Consider the following 24,171-nt stretch of genomic DNA (forward strand, 5'->3'; position numbering starts at 1 on the left):
ATGGATTTTCCTGTGTTCCAGCCTGTGCCCATTGCCCCTTGTCCTGTCTCTGGGTACCACTGAAAATAGTCCAGCCCCATCCTCCTGAGACCTGTCCTTCAGATATTTATAAGCATTATCTTCTTCTACATTCGATGAGATATACCTTTTAGAGTTGTTTAATTTTAGTTTGGGTCTGCTTCTCTTTGTTACCTCAGTTAATGCCCACTAATTATTATTTTCATTAGTATTGCAGGAAAATTGTTACAATGTTAATTCAGTAATAACAGTTTGAGAAGTTTAGGTTTTCTATTAAAGTCTACCCATGGTATATGACATTAGGTAGAACGTGACCTTGACTGACTTAGTTTCTTACCACAGAGCTGCTGTGTTTCAAGAGCAACTATATGTGTAACTACTGCCTGCAGTCCCTGCTGAGTTAACACAGCCGTGATTCCTCAGATTGTTTTGTCGCAAAGTCTTTGAGTGTATTTCCATTTCATCAATAATGAATTGCTAAATTTCATTATTAAAATAACATCTCTGCTATATAGGTTACTTGGCCAACATGAAACATAGAAAACTATAGTCAAAACTGCCTGAACTAAAATAGAGTACAGCCTACAGATGGAGTATGTGTTTAGGCAAGAACAGCTGTAGAAAGGAAGTTACTAAAGAGGAATGCTTTTGTTTAGTTTAAATTAGCTTTGAACGTGAAAGATGGCAAGTTTCTGCAGTGGAAATCAGGTTAAATTCAGGAGATATTACCTGTGAATAGCACATGAGTTTGAAAAGTTAGGGTAATAGAGACGTTTCAGCTCACTTCTAGGCCTGACATCTTCCAGTTCCTGGAATTTACCAGCTCGAGTGTATTTGGATTTTATGGTCTCTGACATTTTCCATCAGATTTTCTTCTTTTCCCCAGAGTACAGCACTAACCTTGCAAGCACTATGCTCCAGAGAAGCAGCCATATTTTGGGTCTGGAAGTATAAAAATCATGCATTTTGTCAAGAGATTATGTTCTTCAGAGATTGATTTTCTGACGTTATTGTATTTACCTCTTAAGGATACAGTAGCAAAAAACACAATTACTGCATTATAGAGCAACCAAGTGCCTCTGAAGTCTTCACTTTTGCAAACTTAACTTATTTGTGGGTTTAACAGGAACTAAAAAGTGTGTGTAAACCAGTTCTATGGAATACTTCATAACTGGAAAAATTAAGTCAGCTGTCTAAAATTCTCATAAGAAAAATCAGAAGAAATGTTACTTTCCCCAAAACATGCATGAATATGTAGGGATATCTGCATGCATGAGCATGTCTCCTCACCTGTGTATGGGTATACTGGTGTATGCTTATGTTATTTGTTCCATTTTCAGCCTATTTTAAATATTAGTTCAAAATATGATTTATAGGAGTAACCTTACTGCGATCTTTGCTGATGTCTAGGCCTTGTGTCTTATGTCAAAAAGGAACGGAATGCTTTAGTATTTTCATTGTATTTTAATGTTCTCCACCTGCAATTCCTCCAATATAATGAAGAATACAATTCTAATATGGTACTGTAGAAAGTAAAATTTAGAGAAAGATAAAATTCTTAGGTATTTTTCAAAGTTTGTGAACTGTATACTGCAATGTAGAAGGATGAAAATTACACATCTGATTTATACACCTGCTAGTAAAAATCAACAGATAATTCCAAAATACTATATATTGCATTATTCTTTGTGTTTGTTTTCAGTTCAGATGAAAACCTTCACAGTATAAAATCAGCAATTTAATAACTTTCTATTTTTCAGAAAGGGTATTTTTTAGCAAGGGAAGACAAGAATGAGTAATCTAACGCCATCTGAAATACATAGCATTAATACAAGACCTTAAGTCAGTCCAGCTGGCTGCAGATCAAGAATACCAGACAAACCTCAGCCAACTCTTTCCATGAAAGATCCCTTTCTTTTGTGGGTAATTAAGCTTGCCTTACCAGTTGGGCAATAGTCTTGCCTCTAAAAACCAAGGTCTCCTTTTCAAAGTAATTAGATGTATCTTGACACAAGAGTGTCAGGGAGGAGCGAGGATGGTGGTGCCCTGATGGCCCTAACAGAGGGCTGCTTGGAGCTGAATGTCCTCTCCCCTTCTTAACCACAGGGGACCCCAATGGCACTAATGGGGGTGTCTGCTTTGGTCTGGAAGCCAGCAAACGTTTTGAAAGGGAGCCCTTATAGGGAAGGTGGGAGTGATTCAATCCCCCTGAGGGTATTAAGAGAGAGCACAAAGTTAGTTTTGTATACTAACTACTTCTGTACACAATTTTTGCTGTGAAAATTGAAATAGGTTTTACTCTTAAAAGTACATACTTCTTTTCAAAAGACACCCTTTGCTTCAGCTCTGCTCAGCTGAAAGTGGTATGTGGGAAAGGGGGCTATAATAGGAAGAGAAGTGTGTGTGATGTAAAACAGTGGCTACAGGAGAAGGTGAAAAATACACTTAGAGAAATAAAGGGTTTGAAAGAGAGAAAGAGAAGGGTATCTGCTTTAGCTGTTTTGACCAGTCCTGATAAGACAAAATGGATGTATTAAATCCAAACTTAACTAGTGCTGTATTCCTTGACTGGTTTCTTTTATTTCATAGTAGGTTAAAATCATCATAACATTCTGATAATATAGGTATAAAATTTGCAACCTTAAAAAAAAAATGGGGAGAGATACTTTTTAGAAATACTCTGATTAATGCTGTCTTTGGACAGTGTGTGCTGTTTATCCATCAAACATTCAAAATCAAAAATATAACATTACACACAAGGGACATTATATTCAGAAATTGACAGGTGTTATCCAATGCAGCGTGCTATAGGGACATCATATTAAGAAACAACCTCAGTTTGTAAATGCAGACACAAAGCAGCTTGGTAGTAAAAAGACAAACAAACACTTGAAGACACAGGAGTACCTAGGGAAGAATAATAGTGTTATTCTTTTCAGCAACAATATAAGCTCCAAAATGACAAAAGTGTCTAAAAAAGTGCCTGTATCTCATCTGCAACCATGTTCTCAAAAATGTTTTCCTTTTGTTAGCATTGTTTGCTGACAATAGCAACAGGACTTGTAAACTGTTTTCCTTGTAAAAACGTTTGGATTTCTTTTAATATGACCTTAACTTTGGGGTTTTAATACTTAATTTAGGAGTAATTCAAGCATCCTTCATTCTGGGAGCAGTTACTATGGTTTCTGTTCTAAACATATAAATATATTCAAATTTTACTAGCTCCTTTATCATACCAGTGAGTATATAAATTAAAAGAAATACTGTTTTATCCAGTTCATGACTTAAAGTATTTCCTCTTTTTGTGGAGACATGTTAAAAAAAAAATCTCCAGACAAACAACATCTCAAGTTTGACCTACTGTATATGCTTGTGATACTTTCCTGAACTGCCCAATGCAAACGCCTGAAGGCAGAAATTAAGGCTGTAAGGGCAGTCTTTGATCAGGCACCTTCTAATGCCTGGGTTTTGACTTCATAGTGGCGAATGTAGGATTTTCGTATAATTCTATAACTGCAATATATATTACTGTGTACTAATTTGGAAGGTAACTAGGTATCAGTGAGGAAAAGTCTGAGAGACTGGATACAAAGGAAATGCTGTGTTGTCAAAAAAAACCCCAAATGAATTGTTAATATATTGCTGGCTTTAGATCATATCACACTTTGGTAATATAATTTCAGAAGGGACATACAAAAAAGACAAATAGGCTATAAAGCTCTTGGAAGTTTATTAGATAATATCAAGGCTAAAACTGTCTAAACACAAATTGATCTTACAATAATGTTTATTTAGTGTGTTGTATTGGATTTCCAACTCAAGATTAGCCTTTTTTACTTGTACATGTTATATGTATAATGCTTAGGTTTTCATGCATACAATTTAATAGTGCCCTGGCCAAACAGAAGGTGATTATTGTGTTATTCAGTAAATTGTGAAAATAGAAACTATACTTAAAATGTTAAAACTTCTCATGACAAAGTTGATGGCAATAGCAGTCGGAACCACAAACCATTGCTAGTACTTCTGAACAGAATAGCTAAATCCCATACTGACAATATTACTGTTTTCTGAAAGGTGTTTGCCTGCAAAGCCAGCCCATTGTGTCAAGCCTGAGCATCACTTTGAGAAATATTTTGCTACCTCTTAATTTCAGCAGATTCTTCTCCAGCATTCTCAATCTGCTACATGTAGACCAAGTTTATACTTTTCTGGCAGGATAAGTCAAACAATTTGCTTGGGGAAAATTCCAGATATTTTTTTTTTTTGGTCTTCATGTACAATGCCTGTTATCTCTCTAGTCTGAAAAAAAAAACCAACAACACAAGCAAACAAAAAAACCCTACCCAGTTACCACCACTTTTTTGTTGTGATGTGGCCCTTAACTTTTGGTTTTTAAGTCAAGTGTAGATTTTAGGTTGGTTAGCCTTTCCAGTTTCCAAGCAAAACTAATAGAAATAAATACGTAGTTAGGGGACTCTGTGGGAGGCTAGTTTGGGTAACAGCACTGGCCCCTTCTGGATAAGTAAACTGGCTACAATCTCACCCACCATGGCAAGCATAGTCCCATGCCACAAAGGAGGTCATGTCTCCTTTCTTATCAGACCCTTACTTGCCCCATTGGACTTTCTGCACCCATGCCGATTAGATTAAATAACTGTTCTGACATTTGCAAACTTCTGACATCAGTTTAACATCAGTTAAAATGATGATGCATAGAGTTTCAATGAATCATTTGGGACACTGTGTTTTCAGTTTGAAAGAAAGTGAAACTTAACCCATTTCACTGATTGCTAGGTTGTTTTGAGGTAATATTCTCTCAGGGTCATTCTAAACTCAGTTCAGGTTCATCAGGAGGTCCTGCAAATTCATCAGCTTTTTCAGCAAACCAGTCCAAAATATCATGTTGTAATAAAAAGTGAAATACACAGTTTTCCTGAATTTGGCCTTTGCTATGAATGTTGTTCATAACTCTGCTGTGGACTGACAGATTTGTGTTTCTGTTTTTTTAAGATTTAGTTAACTAACCTTTAGTCACCTCCATGTTCACATAAAGACCATGCAGACCATGTTTTATATGACTATTTTATCTATACAGTTCTTTTAATTCTAGCAGGAATCTTTTAATTCATGTTTTGCAACCTCTTTGAAGCAGTCTATTAAAAAACCACAAATAGAATCCTAACTAGAGAAGTCATTTTGTAGCCTGAAAACAGTTTAATGATGATCAATAAAGGCAGATTTTAATATTACAAAATGTTAAAAATATATTAAAATATTACCCTTTTTTATTACCTGCTTCTTGGACACAATGAAGTAATTATAACCTCTTTGTTTCTATTTCTTGAGAAGGATTTATAAAAATGTTATTTAAGTGAGTTAATGGAACTTCTTATTTTCTAACTTCCTACTGTGAAAATCCATATAAGAAGAAGTGGGGGTTTTCATATTCCTGAATTTTGAGGTGGGCTAGTTGGCTAACTTTTCCATTAACTATCCAGATAAAGGGGAACAAGAGGGAGAAATTCCTTGAGAGTATTACTTAGTCCATCTAACTGAAGATCTTGTTTTGAGTTGCTCTTTCAGGGATCCTCTCTGTCTCCATTTGGTACAAATTTGGTACAAATGGAGTATAGGGAAATAAGTTGCATAAACTAGGTGTTTAAGGCTGTGATGTAAATACCCCTCATCCTTCTCTCTTTCCGGTCAGAGGATCTACAATGTTGTATTTACTATAATTTTAACATATCTCATGTATATCAAGAATTTCCAACCAAGACAGAAATCTCTGCCAAAAATTGACAAAAGATACTTATGCTGACAAGTTCCACCAGGAGAAGTACTCAGCTGGAAAATGGCTTTGAACTTCCTTCTCTCCCATTTCAATCATACATTTACCTTAATCATTTTACAATCAAATCAAATCAAATCAAATCAAATACAATCAAATTAATTAACTGGAGGCGAGTATATGGAGGAGGTGTTTAGAATCACTAGCTCGTTGAAGAGAATGTGTATCAAGGAAATGGTAATGCTGCATTTTTACCAAGAAACTGTGGGGTTTTTTTAAATTTAATTGCTGAAATGGATGGGTATTAAATATTTATATAGATTGTTTTCCCAGCAGTAATGCTCAGTGAGTTGATTACACAAAAGGGTATTTTTCCAAAAAAAGATATTTTTCTACTTATTATTTAATGTACTTTCATCCCAGATTAAGAAACAGAGTTTTCTCACTTTGAGCTTATTCTTCCCAAATAATGCTGTTTCAGATTTAGCAATTTTATGTTCTGTTCCTTAGGAAATAACAGAAGATCGGGACCGATCACGATTGGATTCAATGGTGCTGTTAATTATGAAACTGGACCAGCTTGATCAGGATATTGAAAATGCTCTCAGTGCAGGCTCTTCCCCATCCAGCACCCCAACATACAAACGGAGGCATATACCTGTAAGCCAGTTCGCTTAATCTTTCTCATTATTCTAAGAAGAATCTGGGTTTACTTCACCTTTTTTTGTTTCAGTCCTCACATTTATCAGCTATTTAGTTTCAGAACTAAGGCTCTTATTGTAAAGAATTTGCTGTGTATTTTTGTTTGTATATATGTATGTTTTGAAAGCAGTAGTAGTGGCTTCCATTATTTCCTTTTGGCATCACTTCATAAATGACCTTTTCAGAGCTCCCAGATGAAAGAAAGGGAGATCAACAAGATTCAGAAAATGTCTGGATCTCCAGTTATCACTTACTGTAAATGCAGTGTCAGCACAGAGTCAGGATCACACCAGAGTCAAAGCATGTGTTGGTGTCATTTGACATTGAATAGAACTGAAAGTAAGTCTGAGATACAGGACTGGTTTTTCGGCTAGTGGGAGGGTCCATGAAATTTTTGGCAGAGGCACATTTATGAAATACTCTGACATTCAAAATAAGATTATGGGCTGAACTATAATTATTTAAATTTCTTTAATTATTTTATTTATTTAAATGCGATAATTCCTTGCTTAGAGTAGTCTGAAGGGAGACTAGACAGCTCACTAACATGATTGATGTATTCTTTTTTTCTGAAAAATGTTTACACATGTAACTGTGAAGAACATGAAATGGCTGACCCAAGGTGTTCTTGTGCAGGCTTCCTGTTAATTTCACCCACATGTGCTGCAGCTGTTTTTCAATTTAAGAAACTTGAGAAATACTGCCCCAATATCTCTAGGCTAACGTTCAGGTCGTTTGTTTTTGTTAGTGCTATTTTCTTTTAAATAATGAGGGTTTTCCTATTAAAGCCAGACTTCATTATTGCCATATAGTCACGTGAGTGGTCTGTAGGTGAGGAAACCTGTATTTAAGTTTCTCTGGGTTTGGTCAGCTGAAGGTTATATATTATGTCATTTTTAAAGGACATACCATAATTACATTTTTAATAGTTAAACATTTTCCCCTGGATATCAATGTTCTTGTGGTATCTCCTTGAGCACTGATGAGAGAGGAAAGTTGAAATACGATGTTAACATCTGTTCTCCATATCTCACCGATGAGTGCCAGCATTTTAGCTAATTTCCTACAGCCATAAAGAGAGTTGGGGCAATCTGTATAAGTAAGCCTGCATGATAAGGAGAGGTGGTACCTGTTTCCATGCTGCAAAGCAACCCTCCAGAAAGACAGCTTGCATCAAACATGGTATATATGCCCTTTATGTACACTCATTTTCTAGGAATTTCTAAGCATTTTAAGAATCAGAAGATCAAAAGATTTGGTTTTCAGCACACTTGTGCATTGTGTTCAGTCTCTCATTGATTTTATAGTAACGAAGCGTTTGAATGTAATGCAAAAACATGGGTAATGGGGCAGGGAGCATGGTTCTGCACTGTGGCAGCATGGCTCTGCTAAGCAGGAGCTTCTAAGAGCAGCTGTACCCAAGCTGACTTCTACAGAGGCATTTCAATGGCTCTGCTGCTTTCCTGATGCTTCACATTGCAGAGGACTCACTGGCAGGAAGAATCTGACTCAAACGCATACTTGGTGTAGAGGCACCTGTCTAACTGGCAGCTTCAGTTTGGCAGGCCAGAGACTTAACTGGAATTAAGGAATCAAAGGCTTGCCATTTCCTTCCAGTTCAGAGGCAGAACCCTGAGATGTCTCTGCCCCATATTTCACTTATTCTAGGTACTTGGTATTAGGAAACTGAGGCTTTGTCTGCAGAGTTGGCTGGGGTTAATAGTTCAGGCTTTTTATTGTGTACTGTGTAGCTGTATTCATGCAGGCTGCACCTCAGCTAATAATCCTGACAGTATATGGCTGGTTCTATGCATAGCCAGCTCTTTGCCAGATACGTGTCACAATTTATCTGCAAGCAGTATAATCCCCCGCCCTCACTCTGTGCAGTAAATCAAGCATGTGCTATATTTTCACTTCCTCAAAAATAAAACATACTATATTTCTTCTTCTTTTTATTCTCAAAAAAAAAGGAATGTAATCAGTGTCATTAAAGTAAGGGCGTTTTAACCAGAAATAGCATTTGGCTGATAAGTGTCTGCTGATTCCAAAAAACTAGGGAGCTGTACCTCTGAATTGTATAAACTGCTGGATGCTGATGTCATTTCAGCTGTGTAATGGTTTACAGATGTTCACTGAGCTTGCAACGCTGCCGGAGACAGAAGGTGGGAGCACACAGGAAATAATGAACATCAGAGAAAAATGTCAGACTTCTGCAACCCCAAACTGATTTTTCTTACCTTGCATTCTAACATTTAGGGGAATTGCAGCTTTGATGTTAGTGGTGATTTATAATTTCAGAACAGCAGCTAATGCAAACCACCATATTGAAAAAGACAGCAAGTGAATGTGTAGGTAATGGAAAAGAATAAGGGGAATTACTCTTCACAGACAATTAAGCATATGTATTTCAGTAAGCTTGTCTAAATACTTCCATTATTTAGAAGAACCAGATTTTTATTTCATATTCACATTTACTAAAGACACTTGCAAATTTTTTTTACAGGATGTTGAATCTGGTTCTGAAAGTGGAGTGGATGTTGCTTCAGTAAGTCACTCACAAACAAACTTGTCTCCTAACATCCATGCTCCTGACCTAGCACCTCCCTGTTCAGTAGCCAGCTCTGGAGCTAAACCAAAGGCTGGGGTGAGTACAAAGATTATATTTTCTTAACTTCACTCATGATATCAGGTTGGAAGTGAAATAAAGATATTTTATACTATTCATTACCAGGATTGTACAGCGGTACATGTGTGACACTATAAAAAAAGGACAAAACTGTTTTGCTCTGCAAACATAGGTATTACCCTACTGAAGGGAGAATGTCATTCCAAGGACAAATTTGGCAAGCAGTTTCATATGTTGGGGATCGGAGGGAAGCCTCTGAGCAGACAGACCCTTTCCTGCAGGTGCCAATGCACACTAGGTGGTGAGGAAGGTCTGGTCTGAGAGCTCAGATAGGACAAGGAGTCTCCTTATGTATCCATCCATAAATGCATACAGCTAGCAGGAGCATGGTCCTTTTGCCATTGTCCACCTACTGAAGAATCCTTCTTCATAATGCTTCAGCCGTCAGCACATGCAGAAAAGCTTGGACGTCCTAGAAACTCCTGACATACTTTCTGTTTCCTCCTGCACTGGCTGTTTCCACTCCCTCAAGGAGAGAAACCTAGGCTCTTCTAAACTTCACCCAGGCTAAAAAGTCTTAGCATAACTCCCGCTCCATCTGTTCAGGAATTCAATGGCTGCTGCTAACTGGACCGGCAGAAAATCTGGGATAAAATATTAAAATATAAAGTGTGGTTAGCATAAATATATATGTTTATAACAAGTTTATAAAAACTAAAATAGAGGCCAACTGTCATTTACTGCACTGCAATAATAGCAAGTTAACTAATGCTTTCGATTGAGGCAGTAACAAAAGTTCTAATAAACATTTACATTTAAGATTGTTCACTTGTACAAAAATAAATTCACTTGTAATTTATCATCAGTGCATTACTATGGCAAATAGAGAGCTCTGCACTCTGTCATTGCGTACAGTGCAGCACAAATTCTCAAATAACTACATATGTTGTGCTAGAAAGTGATATCCCATTTTGCCAGATCCTGAGAAGGGTGCAGACATTCTCTAAGGTGTTAAACATCCCTTTTAAATTTAGGTTTCTCTACGAATATTTGGGGAACTCTTAACACCTGTCTTTGCAGAAGTGTGGGTCCCTTCCTCTGGAGTTAGATATTATGTGTTAATTTACCTTTAATAAGTATTTATTTGACTTTTGCTGTGATGGATACATCATGCTGAACATATCTGCCAATATTGCTTTATTATATAGTTTTTAATGTATATGATATTGGAGAAATCCTTTCTTATTTTTACTTTGTAGAATAACTGTGAATATTTGAAAGATCTCTGCTGATGTGTGGGCTGTACAGCTACAATCCAAAGTCCCCTTTTGTTAACTTTTTTCATAAGTGATGTTAAATTTCTTCCAAACTCAACTCTCTTTCCTAAAGTTTTGCATGCTGCAACTTACCACACTCTACAGTGGGATTTGAGGATGGGCTTTTTTTAGTGTGAACGTTCAAACGAAGACCACATTTTCATTTTTATCAAAGTAGGTTTGATAAGTACAAAAATATGGATCATTTTTGCTTGAGCGTAGATCTCTTGCAATCTGGGAAAAACAAGATCCTCTCAGATATCTTGTATTCCTTTTGGCTTTGGGCTTTCAGATTGCTTTGACTGTGTACCCTTCTGATGCATAAACTGAGTGGTAACATGCGGTGTGGTTTCAACGGTTTAAAACTTCAGCTGCCTCCCTACCTGCAGTCAAGCTTTATTTGAAAACATGAGTTTTCTTAGAACACACTAGGAGAAAATAATCCTTCGTTCTCACCCTTGTTTACCTCTGGACCTGTTGTTCATTTGGCCTGCATGGCTACGTAGTCTGCTGCTATGTGCTGGACTGCCTTCCCATACCAGTAGAAAAGAAGTTCCCGTATTCTTCTTGTTGTTGGACTCTACTCAGGATGAATTTTTAAAGAGGGTACATTGAGTGACATCTCCTTGAAACACTGCCCAGAACAGACATTAGGGATGTCTCTATAAAGAAGATTTCCATGTAGAGATCACTCATAAAGATCCTCAAAATGTGTTTTTCCCTCTGTAAGACCGTTGTCATAGATTCTTTTGATTTTTTTTTTGTTTTTGTTTTTGTTGTTTTTTGTCAGAGTAGCTGGTATAGGAATCAGTTTATTCTGCACTGGAAACTCAGCAAGCTACTTTTTAATGGTAATGAACTGTTTCAAAGGTTTTACTTCCTTTTTGGTGTTTGCAACTGCAGATCTTCAAGGATTCCAGATGCTTAGTCTCCAAGGACAACTTATTTTGTTGTGTTTATTAAAAATATGTAAGCAAGAGTACAACTGCAATTAGTTACATTATGGAATGATACACAGTATTTTTAAAATATAGCAAATTGTTGACTGCATCAAAAGCAGACTGTACAACTACAAGGCATTGTGTGTAGAATGGTGGTGGGGGGTTAGGAATAATAAGGCAGAGAGATATGGGTTCAAATCTAGTCCCTGATAAAGACCTTGGAAAAGATACTAACTACACAAGATCTTATCTTACAGATAGGAAATTTGTGTATAGACAGGCTGTGTCCATTCATGTTAATTCAACTTTATATGGATTTAAAACAAAATAAATTTTCTAACAATATCACAATGTGCTGGGAAATCCATAAGCAGAATTTGGTTTGATAATCCTAGCAAAGATGACTCACCCACTGGGTTATGGAAAAGCAGGACATTTTAAATTTTCATGGGCAGTTTTTATGAAATGTTAAACAAGCTTTCCATAGAGGAGGTATTCAGAATTGTATTTAAAATTCAGTATCAGTTATAATTTTATTTGCAAATTAATAGTTGATATTCTTTTAAAGAAAATGGAAGGGTATTTACATGCACAAGTTATTTAACATTTCATAAAAATTCAGTTATGGACAGTCAAATCCATTCTTGTCAGTGTGAATGCCTGTGTACAGTAGACATATATACAAACATACACATGTGTGCATATGCACAAAGAGTACCCCTTACTAAATACAGGCACAACAAGGAAGAACAGGATTCTCCCCAGACCATTATAGAAAGGTATTTCTATAAAAAGGTTTTTCTATGATCCTGCCGTGTGTAGCATGAAAGCCTTTGATACTCAGATGTACATGGTATTTTGGGCTTGTGAGAAGTACATAGTTGAATAACCTTCATCCTGGATTTAGGAATCTGCCAGCACAGTATTTCATGGTCAGGGTAAAATAGCATAATGTGATCAATAGAGTGTTTGGTCCACAGAGTAACAACTCAAAATGTACATCTTTGGCAAGGTGCGCAAATGGACAGTCCTTGTGAAATAAGGATTCACATGATTGAACAGGTTTATTTTCCACATAATTTAGGATTGCATAGTAAGAAATGGTTTTGGCATCTTTATATTACTTATGTTTACACAGTAAAGAATGTTCATGCTTCTATAATTAACACATCTCTATGTTGTGGGCTTTTATTCACCAGTCTCCAAAATAGACAATGATTTTTGAATATTAACACTCGAACATATATACACACTTGGCAGACATTAATCACATGGGAGCTGAAATCAGCTCAAAAAAAATATGAAATCAATAGGCTTTTGCCCCAGTGGTCATGAGAAACACTAGAAAATGGGAGTGTCTGGTCTGGATTTAGAGAGCAAGGAATGTAAATATCCTATATGTCATTCCCTTCTACAAACTAATGCCACACATCTGGACACTTATAATACTGTTCAACAATAAAGACCAGAAAAGTTTTATTTTTAAATTTGGCTTGATTATTATAAAAACAATACGTGACTACAGAATTTAAAATGTATTTTAATAAAAAAAGATAAGTTACAATAGCCTTCTCCAGCACCCAGTTGAAAGATAACTAGTTAAGGAAAGCTTGAATCAATTATCATTGTCTTTTTTTCCTAAATATAAATTGGCTAAAGGACAATAGCAACTCAGGCCTAAAAGTTGTGGCCAAGTTTTTGTCCTTGAACATCTGCTCTGCAAAGCCTATCTCTTTTCTGTTCAGGTGAAAAAAAAACCCAGCCATGATTATTTTCTACTGCTTTTCTTGGCAGTCCTATCCCTCTTGCTTCAACAGTGTCCAACTTAGCCTTAATCACACTGTGCAAAGGTAATCAGAAATCTATTATCACCAGAATAGCTGGTATCTAGGAGAAGATTGTTTTTCAGATTAGCTGTAATGACTCATTTAAAATGTATTCATTTCTCAGAGTGATTTTAGGCACCAATTATGCCTGCAAGTACCAAATGACCAGTCTGGCTACACACTAGACTGGGATTCAGGTGTAGCTGCTGATTTCAGCGACACCCTGGATGAGCTCAGGAGTCCGGTTTCACAAATCTTGTTACTGGATTGGGACAGAAGGTTGTGTTAGTTAGATTACAGTTTTGCAGACTGTTCATTTGTATGTACTAAAATAACTCAGCCTTTCACAAATGCTTTTGATTCATTTTATAGTTTAAAATTTCAGCTGTTTAGAGAAAGGCAAATCATTCTGTGAAGAATAATTTTCAGATTTCTCGATTAATAAACAGAGTTCAATTTTCTTGCTAATTTACTACACTCTTTTTTAACTTATGAAATGATGTTAAAATGTATGGTAAGTACAAGGAAACCTTGATTTCAGAATTAAATATTAAATCAGAATTATCAAGGCAGCAACTGTTTGAAATGTTTACATGTCCCACTGCATTATGTTTTATAGTAAATTCAGTGAACTATGAGGAGTGCAAACACACAGAATATGTCAATGAATTTCTGCAGACAAATTTTTCACAGTGGGCCATGCCACTTGAAAGGTCTTGCTGAATCATGCCTTTATTTATTTATTTAAGTTCTCATATCACTGTCACGGTTTAACTCCAGCTGGCAAATAATCACCACACTGATATAATTACTGCTGATATTATGGTGTTCATTGAGTTCTTATTTTACTCATTCCGGAAATACTGGCATTTATTCTGGTAAGCTTTAGGGAGAAAGACTCTTACCATGCAACATTGATTAAAATACTGGTTTTTTAAAACTTAAGCATTTTTACAAATAGAAGATGAGAAACGACTTCAGAATCTGACTATGTTGATTGAGTTAGTATTGCTTTTCATATCTATGTTTAAAAAAAGTGGGGGTTCGAAGGCAGGGTAAGACAATCACATTTTAATTTGAATTCTAGCAGCCTTTTATTTCACCCTACAAAAAGGCCTTTTCAACACATAAATCACTATGAAGCTACATTTGCCAATCATGTAGTAGGTAACAGCAGGATTATGCTGTGTTTCTTACATGAACCTCTCAAAATTTTTCTTTCACTCTGGCTGTTTGCCAAAGGAATCTGTATTCTAAGTATAAATTCCTATGTTAACCCCAAGTGTATTTTATTTCTTCTCAAATGGAAGAAGCAGAAAACTGTAAATGGCAGAGGAGCATTTTGTTCTATGAAGCCTTTTAAGCACCATAAATCTTAAAGGTGAGCAATTTTTTTGCAGAGAGAGTAAGCTACTCCTAGCATTTGAACCAAAACCACTGAATCCAGTTATGACATCTTTGACAGTGCAGCACTGGTCAGGGCCAGTATCTCTTATTCTGTCCCTCAGCATTGATTCCTGAGTCACCAAAGTGTATGGAAATTCACAGTGCAATAAAAGGTTTGCCATTTTGTACAGCTGCAGTATGACCCAGGAAATACATGTATTTGGCTGTTCATTTTTGTTTCCAAGTTCGATTTAAACGCAATATTGAGAGTCTAATACCCAGCTTGCAAAGTGCTAAGCAGGAAGACTTCTGAGTATTTCCAAGATGTCAAGTTGCACATCTACATTTCTGTCTCTTCTCACAACCCATTTATAGCAGCTATGCTTATATACAGGGTTTTTTTTCTCATGTCTTTCTCCTTTCTATAGAGTTGCTGACACTGTCTTCAACACTGTATCAGTCTGGTTATGTACAATAACTGTTTTTATAAAGGGAAGCAAAAGTTTATGATTTCTTCAGCAGTAACGTTGCTAATTGTACTATTTTTAATGTTAAGTACATTTTTTTCACTGTATGCTGCCATCTGCTGCCTCGCTTTTGTAAATGAAAGGCACTGGGCAGCGGACATCAGGCATTTACACCGCATCAGGCAGCCATGCTAATTAAAATATTTCATAATCGAACATACAGATTTTTCATCTTAAAAAAAAAAATAAAGCAAAAAACAGAGCTTTTCATCTTGTACAGATGCTTTCCAAATATTTGTAAGATATGGTAGACTAAAGGTTGACATTCTTCTGTGGGAATGAGGTTTTAATGGAATGTATAGTGGATGGGGATATTTTTAGAAATGTTAAAAAATTTCCAGTTAGTCCTGAAAAGAACAGATTTTACAATAATGGAGGAAAACTTCAGCTCTTAGTATGTGTAAGATGTTTGGAAGATTTTTAGATTAATCCCTGGAACTGTAAGTTTCACATTAGGAATATTTTATATTCACACATGCAATAATTTATTTATGTATTAAGTGATGATATACATAAAAATCATATCCCATTTTCAGCTACATAATTACTGGCATCACAGTAACACCACAACTGCTTCTGTACCACCATAGGAGGCATGTGGGTTTGAGAGCACTAAGTCCATCATATTAGAGTGCTATGGTTCCTCTTGGCATGTTTCCTGTTGCCTTCAAATGGACCCAACTGGGAGGAAAAAATACTGAACATTGCATAGCCTCCCTGGAAGATAGCCTCTGGTTGTTTTGAAAAATCCAGAGTGGTTTTCATTTTTCTTGTTTTATTTAAGCCTCTTGTGTTTGAAACTAGGAAACTTCTCTGTAAGAAAAATATACATTAAGCTAATAATCATACCTGAAGTTGCCCATATTCAAGTAGTTCAGCAGAAAAGTGTGAGCAAGGGTGTATTCATATTTAAAGGTATCATGATTAAATGTGTTACAGTCTAACATGTTATGGTTATGGCTGCCTAAAACAGGCTAAGAGGTCAAAATTCTTCAAGATCAGCTCAGACCATCTTGTATCTTTTCTCTATGAGCTAGAAAAGCTGAGAGAATTGTCATCTCTGGTCACTTACTGGAATGTTACTGTGGTAGGGAATCTAAAAACGGCAGTCTGACATCCAGTTTGCATTTGGACCTGGGCAAGACAATTCCCAGGCCCCTCGGAAAGGAGGGGCAACCCATGCTTTACACTACTTTCTTTATTGCATGCCAGATTTACTGATACTCGGAATCAAATCTGTTATGTTCTTGCACATCAGCGTTGCATTTATTAGTACTGCCATATCTATGTCTGACAAATGGAAACTGAAATCTGTGACTGGAGGAATTTTATTGTGTGAGAGCACTCAGGACCAATATCCTTCTGTGTAGCTTAAATTTAAATACTTGAGGCTTAATAGCAGGAAATCATTGACGTTACTGTTAAATGATCACAAGCAGGTGCAGAGAAAGAGCGCTTTCCGGGTTTTATAAGAACAAATCACATAAGCATCAATCATAGGAATCATACAAGGTCTTATAATTTGAAATTTTAGCCTCAGTTTGTTTCTTTCAAACTCATTCTGCAATCAGTTATATGTATTCTTTTACACAAGTAAATTTGTTTAAATCAACAAGACTGTGCATGTCAGGAGTGTCACCATGCATGTGTATGTGGGTATGTTTTTTTGCGGAATTAAGGCCTTGTGTCAGAGCTAAAGGATTTAATGATCAGAGTGAATTACCACGAGGGCTCAGAATACTTCTTCCCAATGTCATATGTCTGGTATCTTAAAAAATACATACAGAAAAAACATAAATGACCTTTCCCAAGCATCAAGAAGTTTCCCTCATGCCTACTATGACTATATTCAGAGAGCTGACTCATGCTCCATTGACTACTAAGTAATGTTTATGTAGACACACCACAGGGCAGCCTGAGTTTGCATTCATGCTCATGACATAAATGAGTCATACGTCCTCCAGTTCAAAATGAATGTGTGATGCCTAGAAGAATTGCTGGTGTCCCACCTTACAAAAGTCAAGAGAGTCAGTTCTATGGGTCAATTATTTGACTGCCACAATGCACAAGTAAGATAATATTGTGACTTCAGTTCTGCCAAGTACTGTGGTGTAAAAAAAATGTGTCAAGCTTCTGCATAAAAATGATGATAGACTGAATTTCAACAAAGAACGTGTCTTTAATACAGAAATATCATAACAGCTGGAATGTGAAATACAAGCATTCAACATGATACTCTAAATTACTGTGAAACTGCAGAGAAAAAAAGATATTTTCTATTTAGCTTATAAATAGAGTTGTTTTAGAAAAAACATAAAAGTAATAAAGAATAAATTACTGAGAAAATTTCTTTAGGATTTTAGTACCTTTTAAAAACTAATGACTGCCATAATTAAAAAATTACACCCCACCATCTTACGTTTCTGCTTCTGACTTATTGTTACACATCCCAGGATTATCTAGGGAACATTGAGGCTCATTCTATGAACAGGTAGACATTAGTAAAAATTTTTAGGAAAAATTGTAAAGTTTGTATTTTACTTTTAGGTAAATGTACCACTATTTTTTTTAATGATGAATATACCTTTTGATGCAAAATTAAATAAACTACATGGCTTAAGTATTGCAAAAATCATCTGTGACCATAGGTCTATATTCTGACTAACATAGTTCAATCCTTGTTATTTGAAAATTGGTATTAATGAAGATTCATGTGATAGATTATTGACTCGAGTTTTGGAGGAATGACTATTCTATGTAATACCCAAAAAAGAGATCAGTATGCCTAAATACATCAGTTTTTAATTAGTTGTTTATTTATTTTTTGGTCAGTATTTAGAAATGAAACATTGTGATTTTGATAACCAAATCCTTTGACTGAAAAAAAAGAACAAGTGAATATTTATGTCACCTATTGACCAGCATGTTGTTCCCAAATCGTTATTTTGTGAAAGGAAAGAAATATGTAGACATCAAGTTGCAAGTGAGTCTCACTGAGGAAAAAGGTTGGTTTACCTATTATCCAGGGATAAAATAACATGTTCAGTTATTTTTATGCCCTTCGATCAAATAGAGGCCTCTCATGGTGTCAGGCTTACTGCTAGGTGCCTCGTCTTCTTCCAGTGGTTTGTGGATATGCACATGATGTCTCATTTGCTAGCACCTTCCAGGTGAAAATTATAAATAAATTACTTGTTTCTTCTAAAAGCTATTTTTAACCATTGGGCTAAAGGTGTAGCCTAAATGTTATGGTGATGGAAACAGTGGGTAGACATTGCCAGTGTGAATAATTGATGCAGAAAAGGAAAGTCTTCCACAGAAGCATTGAAATTCCCTTATATAAGAGAAAGAGCCTAAATAACTTTCAAAACATAGTGAACAGCAAATTTTGGATGGGCCTACATTGACACTAGGTTGAATATTTTGTTTTATCGGCCGTAAGCTGATTTAGCAGACGGGCAGTGTTGAGGACAGGGATTCAGCCTGTTTTGCTAGATATAAACCTGTGAAGGAAGCAAGCAAAATTACAGTCTGTGTAAACATTAGTGTATTTATACTTTTTAAAAAGTTTATCTAAAAGTGTTGTTCTTCATAAGTAAATCTTTCTCTCATATGAAATCAGTAGGACAGGGCTTAGTTTCTCTAGCCATTCAGAAATGGTAAGTTTGATAGAATGACAGGATATGAATGTCTTTTTTAATTTAAGAAACTCCAATATGAAGCTGATTGAGTCTGAATTTTTGAGAGCTCGCTGGGCTTTGCTTTCCATGGCAATATGTTCTTAATGTCAGACATTACGTGAATTGTTCCCATTTGTTCTCTAATTTTATTGCCTGATAAGTAGAGTGCAAGTCTCTCTTCTGTGCTCTTCCATATGGACCGAGCTGAATCCTTACCAACTTGCCCCTTTTTTTCTTGGTTACTTATGTATGCATAAATATATGTTAGTACGATATTTTAACTCTTTTTCAGCAAGGGCCAAGAAAAGTTTACATGACATTCATATCACTGTGTTTTTTTTTAAAAAAAACTTTGTAAATTTTCTGTCATCATACAATCCATATAAATCATCCCTGCATTGAAGTATTCGAATCCCATAATCCAGCTCAGAGTTGTTGCATGCATGAGCAAAGATGGGCAAAATTTTTAAATCACTGTCAGTTAGAAGCCTGTAAGTGGAAAATTGCTGAAAAAGATGTAAACTCATTCTTAATGTCAACAGAATTTGTTTTCCCTGAAGAACAAAAAAATCACTAAGGAGTAAACAGTTTTATTAATGGAATTTTTGTTGCTATAATGCAGAGGTGTATACAACTTCAAGCATTAGTCTTGATATGAGTCAACACTTGCGAAAGAGATTGCTGCAGGAGATGATGATTGGTATAGGTGAGATACATAGGGAATAGTCACTTAGTACTTTTTAAAATCAAAGGATGATCTTTTTTAAAGGTTAAATCTGTGGAACTTATTGATATTTTGAAGGTAAAAGTAAATTGGTCTCAAAAAGTGCTTGAACATCTTTTGGAAAACAGTTTATAACATATCAAAACATCAGACAGAAGCTTCTGCTCATTATCATTACAGTCTTAATCACAGAATCACAGAATGATAGGGGTTGGAAGGCACCTCTGGAGATCATCTTGTCCAACCCGCCTGCTTGAGCAGGCACACCTAGAGAAAGGGGCACAGGAACGCATCCAGGCAGGTTGTTTTGGATGTCTCCAGGGAAGGAGACTCCACAGCCTCCCTGGGCAGCCTGTTCCAGTGCTCTGGCACCCTCACAGGAAAGAAGTGTTTCCTCATATTCAGGTGGAACTTCCTGTGTTCCACCTTGTGCCCATTGCCCCTTGTCCTGTCCCTGGGTACCACTGAAAATAGTCTGGCTCCATCCACTTGACACCCACCTTCTAAATATCTATAGGTATTGATGCGATCCCTCCTCAGACTTCTCTTCTCCAGGCTGAACAAACCCAGATCTCTCAGCCTTTCCTCATAAGCAAGATGCTCCAGTCCCCCGATCATCTTGGTAGCTCTCCGCTGGACTTGCTCAAGCAGTTCCGCGTCCTTCTTAAACTGGGGGGCCCGAACTGGACACAGTACTCCAAATGTGGTCTCACTAGGGCAGAGTAGAGGGGGAGGATAGCCTCTCTCAACCTGCTGGCCGCACTCGTTTTAATGCACCCTAGGGTACCCTTGGCCTTCTTGGCCACAAGAGCACATTACTGGCTCAGGGTCAGCTGCTTGTCCACCAGCACCCCCAGGTCCTTCTCAACAGAGCTGCTTTCCAGTAGTTCAGCCCCCAGCCTGTACTGGTGCATGGGGTTGTTCCTCCCCAGGTGCAGGACCTTGCCCTTGCTCTTGTTGAATTTCATGGGGTTCCCCTTGGCCCAGCTCTCCAGCCTGTCCACGTCTCGCTGGATGGCAGCACAGCCTTGCGGTCTATCAGCCACTCCCAGCTTGGAATCATCAGCAAACTTGCTGAGTTTACACTCTATGCCATCATCCAGGTCATTGATGAATATGTTGAACAGGACTGGACCCAGCACAGACCCCTGGGGAATACCGCTAGTTACGAGCCTCCATCCAGACTCTGCCTCATTGATTACAACCCTCTGAGCTCTGTTGTTGAGCCAGTTAACGTCAGTCATGTGTTCATAGAATCATAGAATAATTAAGGGTTATGAAATCCTAATACAGTTTGCCAACCTCTTGTGTTGGCCCTGTTCTTTGCAGTATGCCCATGCCATATAGCTGCCATTAGGATTGCCATGTTTTTATACACATCCTCTAACCTACTGCAGGTCTCAGGAAGAGAAATATAGTCCAGGCTGATCCAATACAACCATAGACACAGTCTAAACCATAGACAGCTGGACATGGAATCCCTTACATGGGCTATTTCTCTTACATGGAAGCTATTTCTCTTGTACAGAGATTTATCTCAGTATAAGTTGTCCTAGTGACACATGCCTTCTCTGTTTCATGCCTGATACAGTATTTCAGAGCAAGTAATAAATGCCAAACATTACTCGGAAACTCTGTTGAAAAGAAGGAATCTGAAATCTACTGTTAAAATTGTACTGAGATATATTGCATCAGTTATTACCTCTGTACATCTCACCATTTTCAGAATTCCGTCTCTTTGACTGGAAATAATTGGAAGATATGTGGGGGAACAAATTTTACCACATGCAGAAGACCAGCATGAGAATTTTTCATAATCTAAGTCTAAAATACCATTGAAGAGCACCTGACTGTGTTGAAATCAGCAGAATTTGTTCTGTGTAAAAGCCTATAATAAACACCATGGAAACAGAAATATACATAGATTTGTGACTGTTTCCATCCTGTTCATTAATAACTCAACAAGATATCTCAAAATCTCCAGAACAAATAAAAGACTGTTCCAGAAAAGGTCAGTACTGTCCTTTGCTGGACCGTATGAAGGAGTGGAAAGAGAGAGAGCTGTTTGGAGACTTGCTGCAGAAAGCTAGGTTGCAGATTTTCTGGGAAATGCAGCTGACGGAATTTAAAGCCATGAAAAAAATGAACTTTTTGCCAGTAGAGCAATAGGTGACAAAAGGCTGCAACTTTATTCAGTCCAACAGTGTTGCACAAGACTTTCAGCTAGGATAAACTGTTGTTAGATGCTGAATTTTTGGTTAACTTGTAATTTGCCACGGGCAACTTCAGCTTTGGTTTTGGATAGCTCTATGAAGAAATCCACTGTTTCTCTATCAGACTCTGTGAGTGCTTATTAGATCTTGTTAGGAATTAGAACACTGGGAGAGAAGCAGTCAAACTAAATAGCACAGACTGAAAATCATCTTGTGGACTGAGAGCCACAAGACCTTTACCTTATCCCTCAGCAATTCAAAAGAAGGGAAAGCTGAGAGTGGTTTGAAGATGGTGAAAATAGTGTCATCTCAGGAGTTCATTTGTAAGGTAATACTGGTTTAGAGGTGCAGGTGTGTCCCAGTCAATACTGCTTTTTTTCTCTTCTTTTGCATGACATTAATACAAGGAGGGGATTCAGATCACCCAGCTGTCCCATACTAGTATTGTCACGCAGAGCAGATGAGCTGCACTATGATTTGCCAGTATAGCAATCACATTTGAGCTGCTTAAACACTACCAAGAAACCTACTGCTTTCAGCATCCAGTGTGCTAATCTCCAAAGTGATAGTAACTCTTAGTGGCTATTTAAACTGATATTAAAAATGTTGTCCTGACAAGATTGGAATTGTTCCATTTATCATAAAGTACTGTTACTTACTGTAAAACTTCTTTCAATTAATCTCTTAATATTCACATCCAAAAGTTTGGTGCTTGATGGGACTTTGGCCCATCTTGAGATGTCATGAAATTTGAATGCCTTTTGACAGAATTGTGTATATAAAAACAGGAAAGAGCAGGATGATTTTAAAATGATGCTTTACTTCAGCATAGCTAAGCTCCTGAATCTTTAAAGTGGCCTTTTTTCCTGTTTCTTCTTTTTTTTCTTTTTTTCCTTTTATTTTTGTCTTTTTCCTTTCTCCTTTTTTTCCTTTTTTTCCTTTCTTTTTCTTTTTCTCATTTTCTCTTTTTTTTTTTTATTTTAGTTTCTTTTTCTTCTATTTTCTTTGACTTTTCCACTTTCCTGACTTTTTTTCCGGATTTGCATCTTGTATTAAAGTCAGGACAGTTATTAACAATAAATTGTACCATCCTGCTCCAAAGTACACTTTGTCTTCCCCATGGTCCATGGCTGTCTTTCACCAGATCAGTCTCAGCAAGATCATGAGCATGGTTGTGCAGCCACAGCTTTGCATATCCCTAGAACTATTTTAATTACTTTTCCTCTTCTTATATGCAGCTGGATAATAGGTTTACCTGTGACTTGAACAAGGTAGAAGAAATATTGGCATCTATAGCAAACATAGGTATTAGATGTTTTCCAGGCCATGTGCTGAAGACCAGTGCTTTTGGGGGACAAGTACATCACTAATAATTGTTTATGCTGTCACTCTTGTTAGTACTGAATTCAGCCTCCATGAATCCATGTCTCCACTTGCAGCCGTGGTTATTTTAAGTGCACTGTCAGCTAAGTGATTTTTTTTTTTTATTCGTGATATCTGAAATAATGTCATTTAGCTGAAGAGGGAATATGCAAAACCTCAAGAAAGAAAAGCTGTATTAAAGGGGAAAGAAACGATGTAATATGTAAATATGCTTTTCGGTGAGAATTTCCTGTGTTTTATCTAAGAAAGAATTTCAGGCTTGAGTCCAAGAAAAGTAAGGGAGTGCAGGACAAGGGGACAAAGACACAGAATTTGAGACAGAAAAGTAGCAACAATTTATTCTCTCTACCAGTAGATGGAGAGCACAGGAAAGTAGAAGCATGCACGTGAAGAAGAAAGAAAAAACTTTGCATCAGCTTCTTTGAAGGGGCTGAGAGATGAAATAAGAAAAAAGCTAGAAGGGGTGAGTGGAACAGATTGCAAAGTAGGAGAAAATTGGAAAAACTGGATTCTAAAAGGTAAAGAGGAAATGACAAGACCTAAATTATCAGCTCAGTCAAATCAGCTTGTTTGTAGTGAATAAATATCTAGATTATTTTCTTTCATGCCTCATACATGGTATTCTTTACTCCTGGAACATGGTTTGAAAACGTGGCATGAATAGTTTGCATTACTGGAATGGAAGAAATCCATGTCTGCCTTTGCAAGCACTTTTCCAGACACAGACATGCTGTGAGTGACATCATGGAAAACCGTTTCTTCTTGTCCTTTACATATGCCTCTCTTGTAAGGAATTTTTTTGCTCCTGCGCTCTCTTTCTCCCCATCTCTTGCCCTCTCTGTCTCTCACTCTCTGCTATGTCTTTTTATGTTTTCTCTCTCTTTTTTCTTCCTTTTCTTTTCTTTGCTTTTTCTTTTTTTCTTTGGTCTTCAAAGCCAGGGTGGGAGCAAGGGAGCTGGTTAGCTCTCTGTATAATAGTTGAAAGAGCTTGGTTTGGGGTTTTTTAATGCACAAAATTCCTCTCAGTGAGACATGCCA

At 36.9% G+C, this 24,171-nt stretch overlaps 1 protein-coding gene across 2 annotated transcripts in view; it reads left to right on the forward strand.

Moving 5' to 3' along the window:
- Window positions 1-24,171, forward strand: part of DLC1 (DLC1 Rho GTPase activating protein) — a 242,579-nt gene that overhangs the window by 55,330 nt on the left and 163,078 nt on the right. For both annotated transcript variants that reach the window (XM_075091412.1, XM_075091411.1), the window contains exons 3-4: window positions 6,320-6,469; window positions 9,015-9,155. In XM_075091412.1, coding sequence (XP_074947513.1) covers window positions 6,320-6,469; window positions 9,015-9,155 — 291 coding nt within the window. The remainder of the gene's footprint in view (window positions 1-6,319; window positions 6,470-9,014; window positions 9,156-24,171) is intronic.

Source organism: Phalacrocorax aristotelis, chromosome 4, assembly GCF_949628215.1.
Source record: "Phalacrocorax aristotelis chromosome 4, bGulAri2.1, whole genome shotgun sequence".
NCBI classification, from domain to species: domain Eukaryota; kingdom Metazoa; phylum Chordata; class Aves; order Suliformes; family Phalacrocoracidae; genus Phalacrocorax; species Phalacrocorax aristotelis.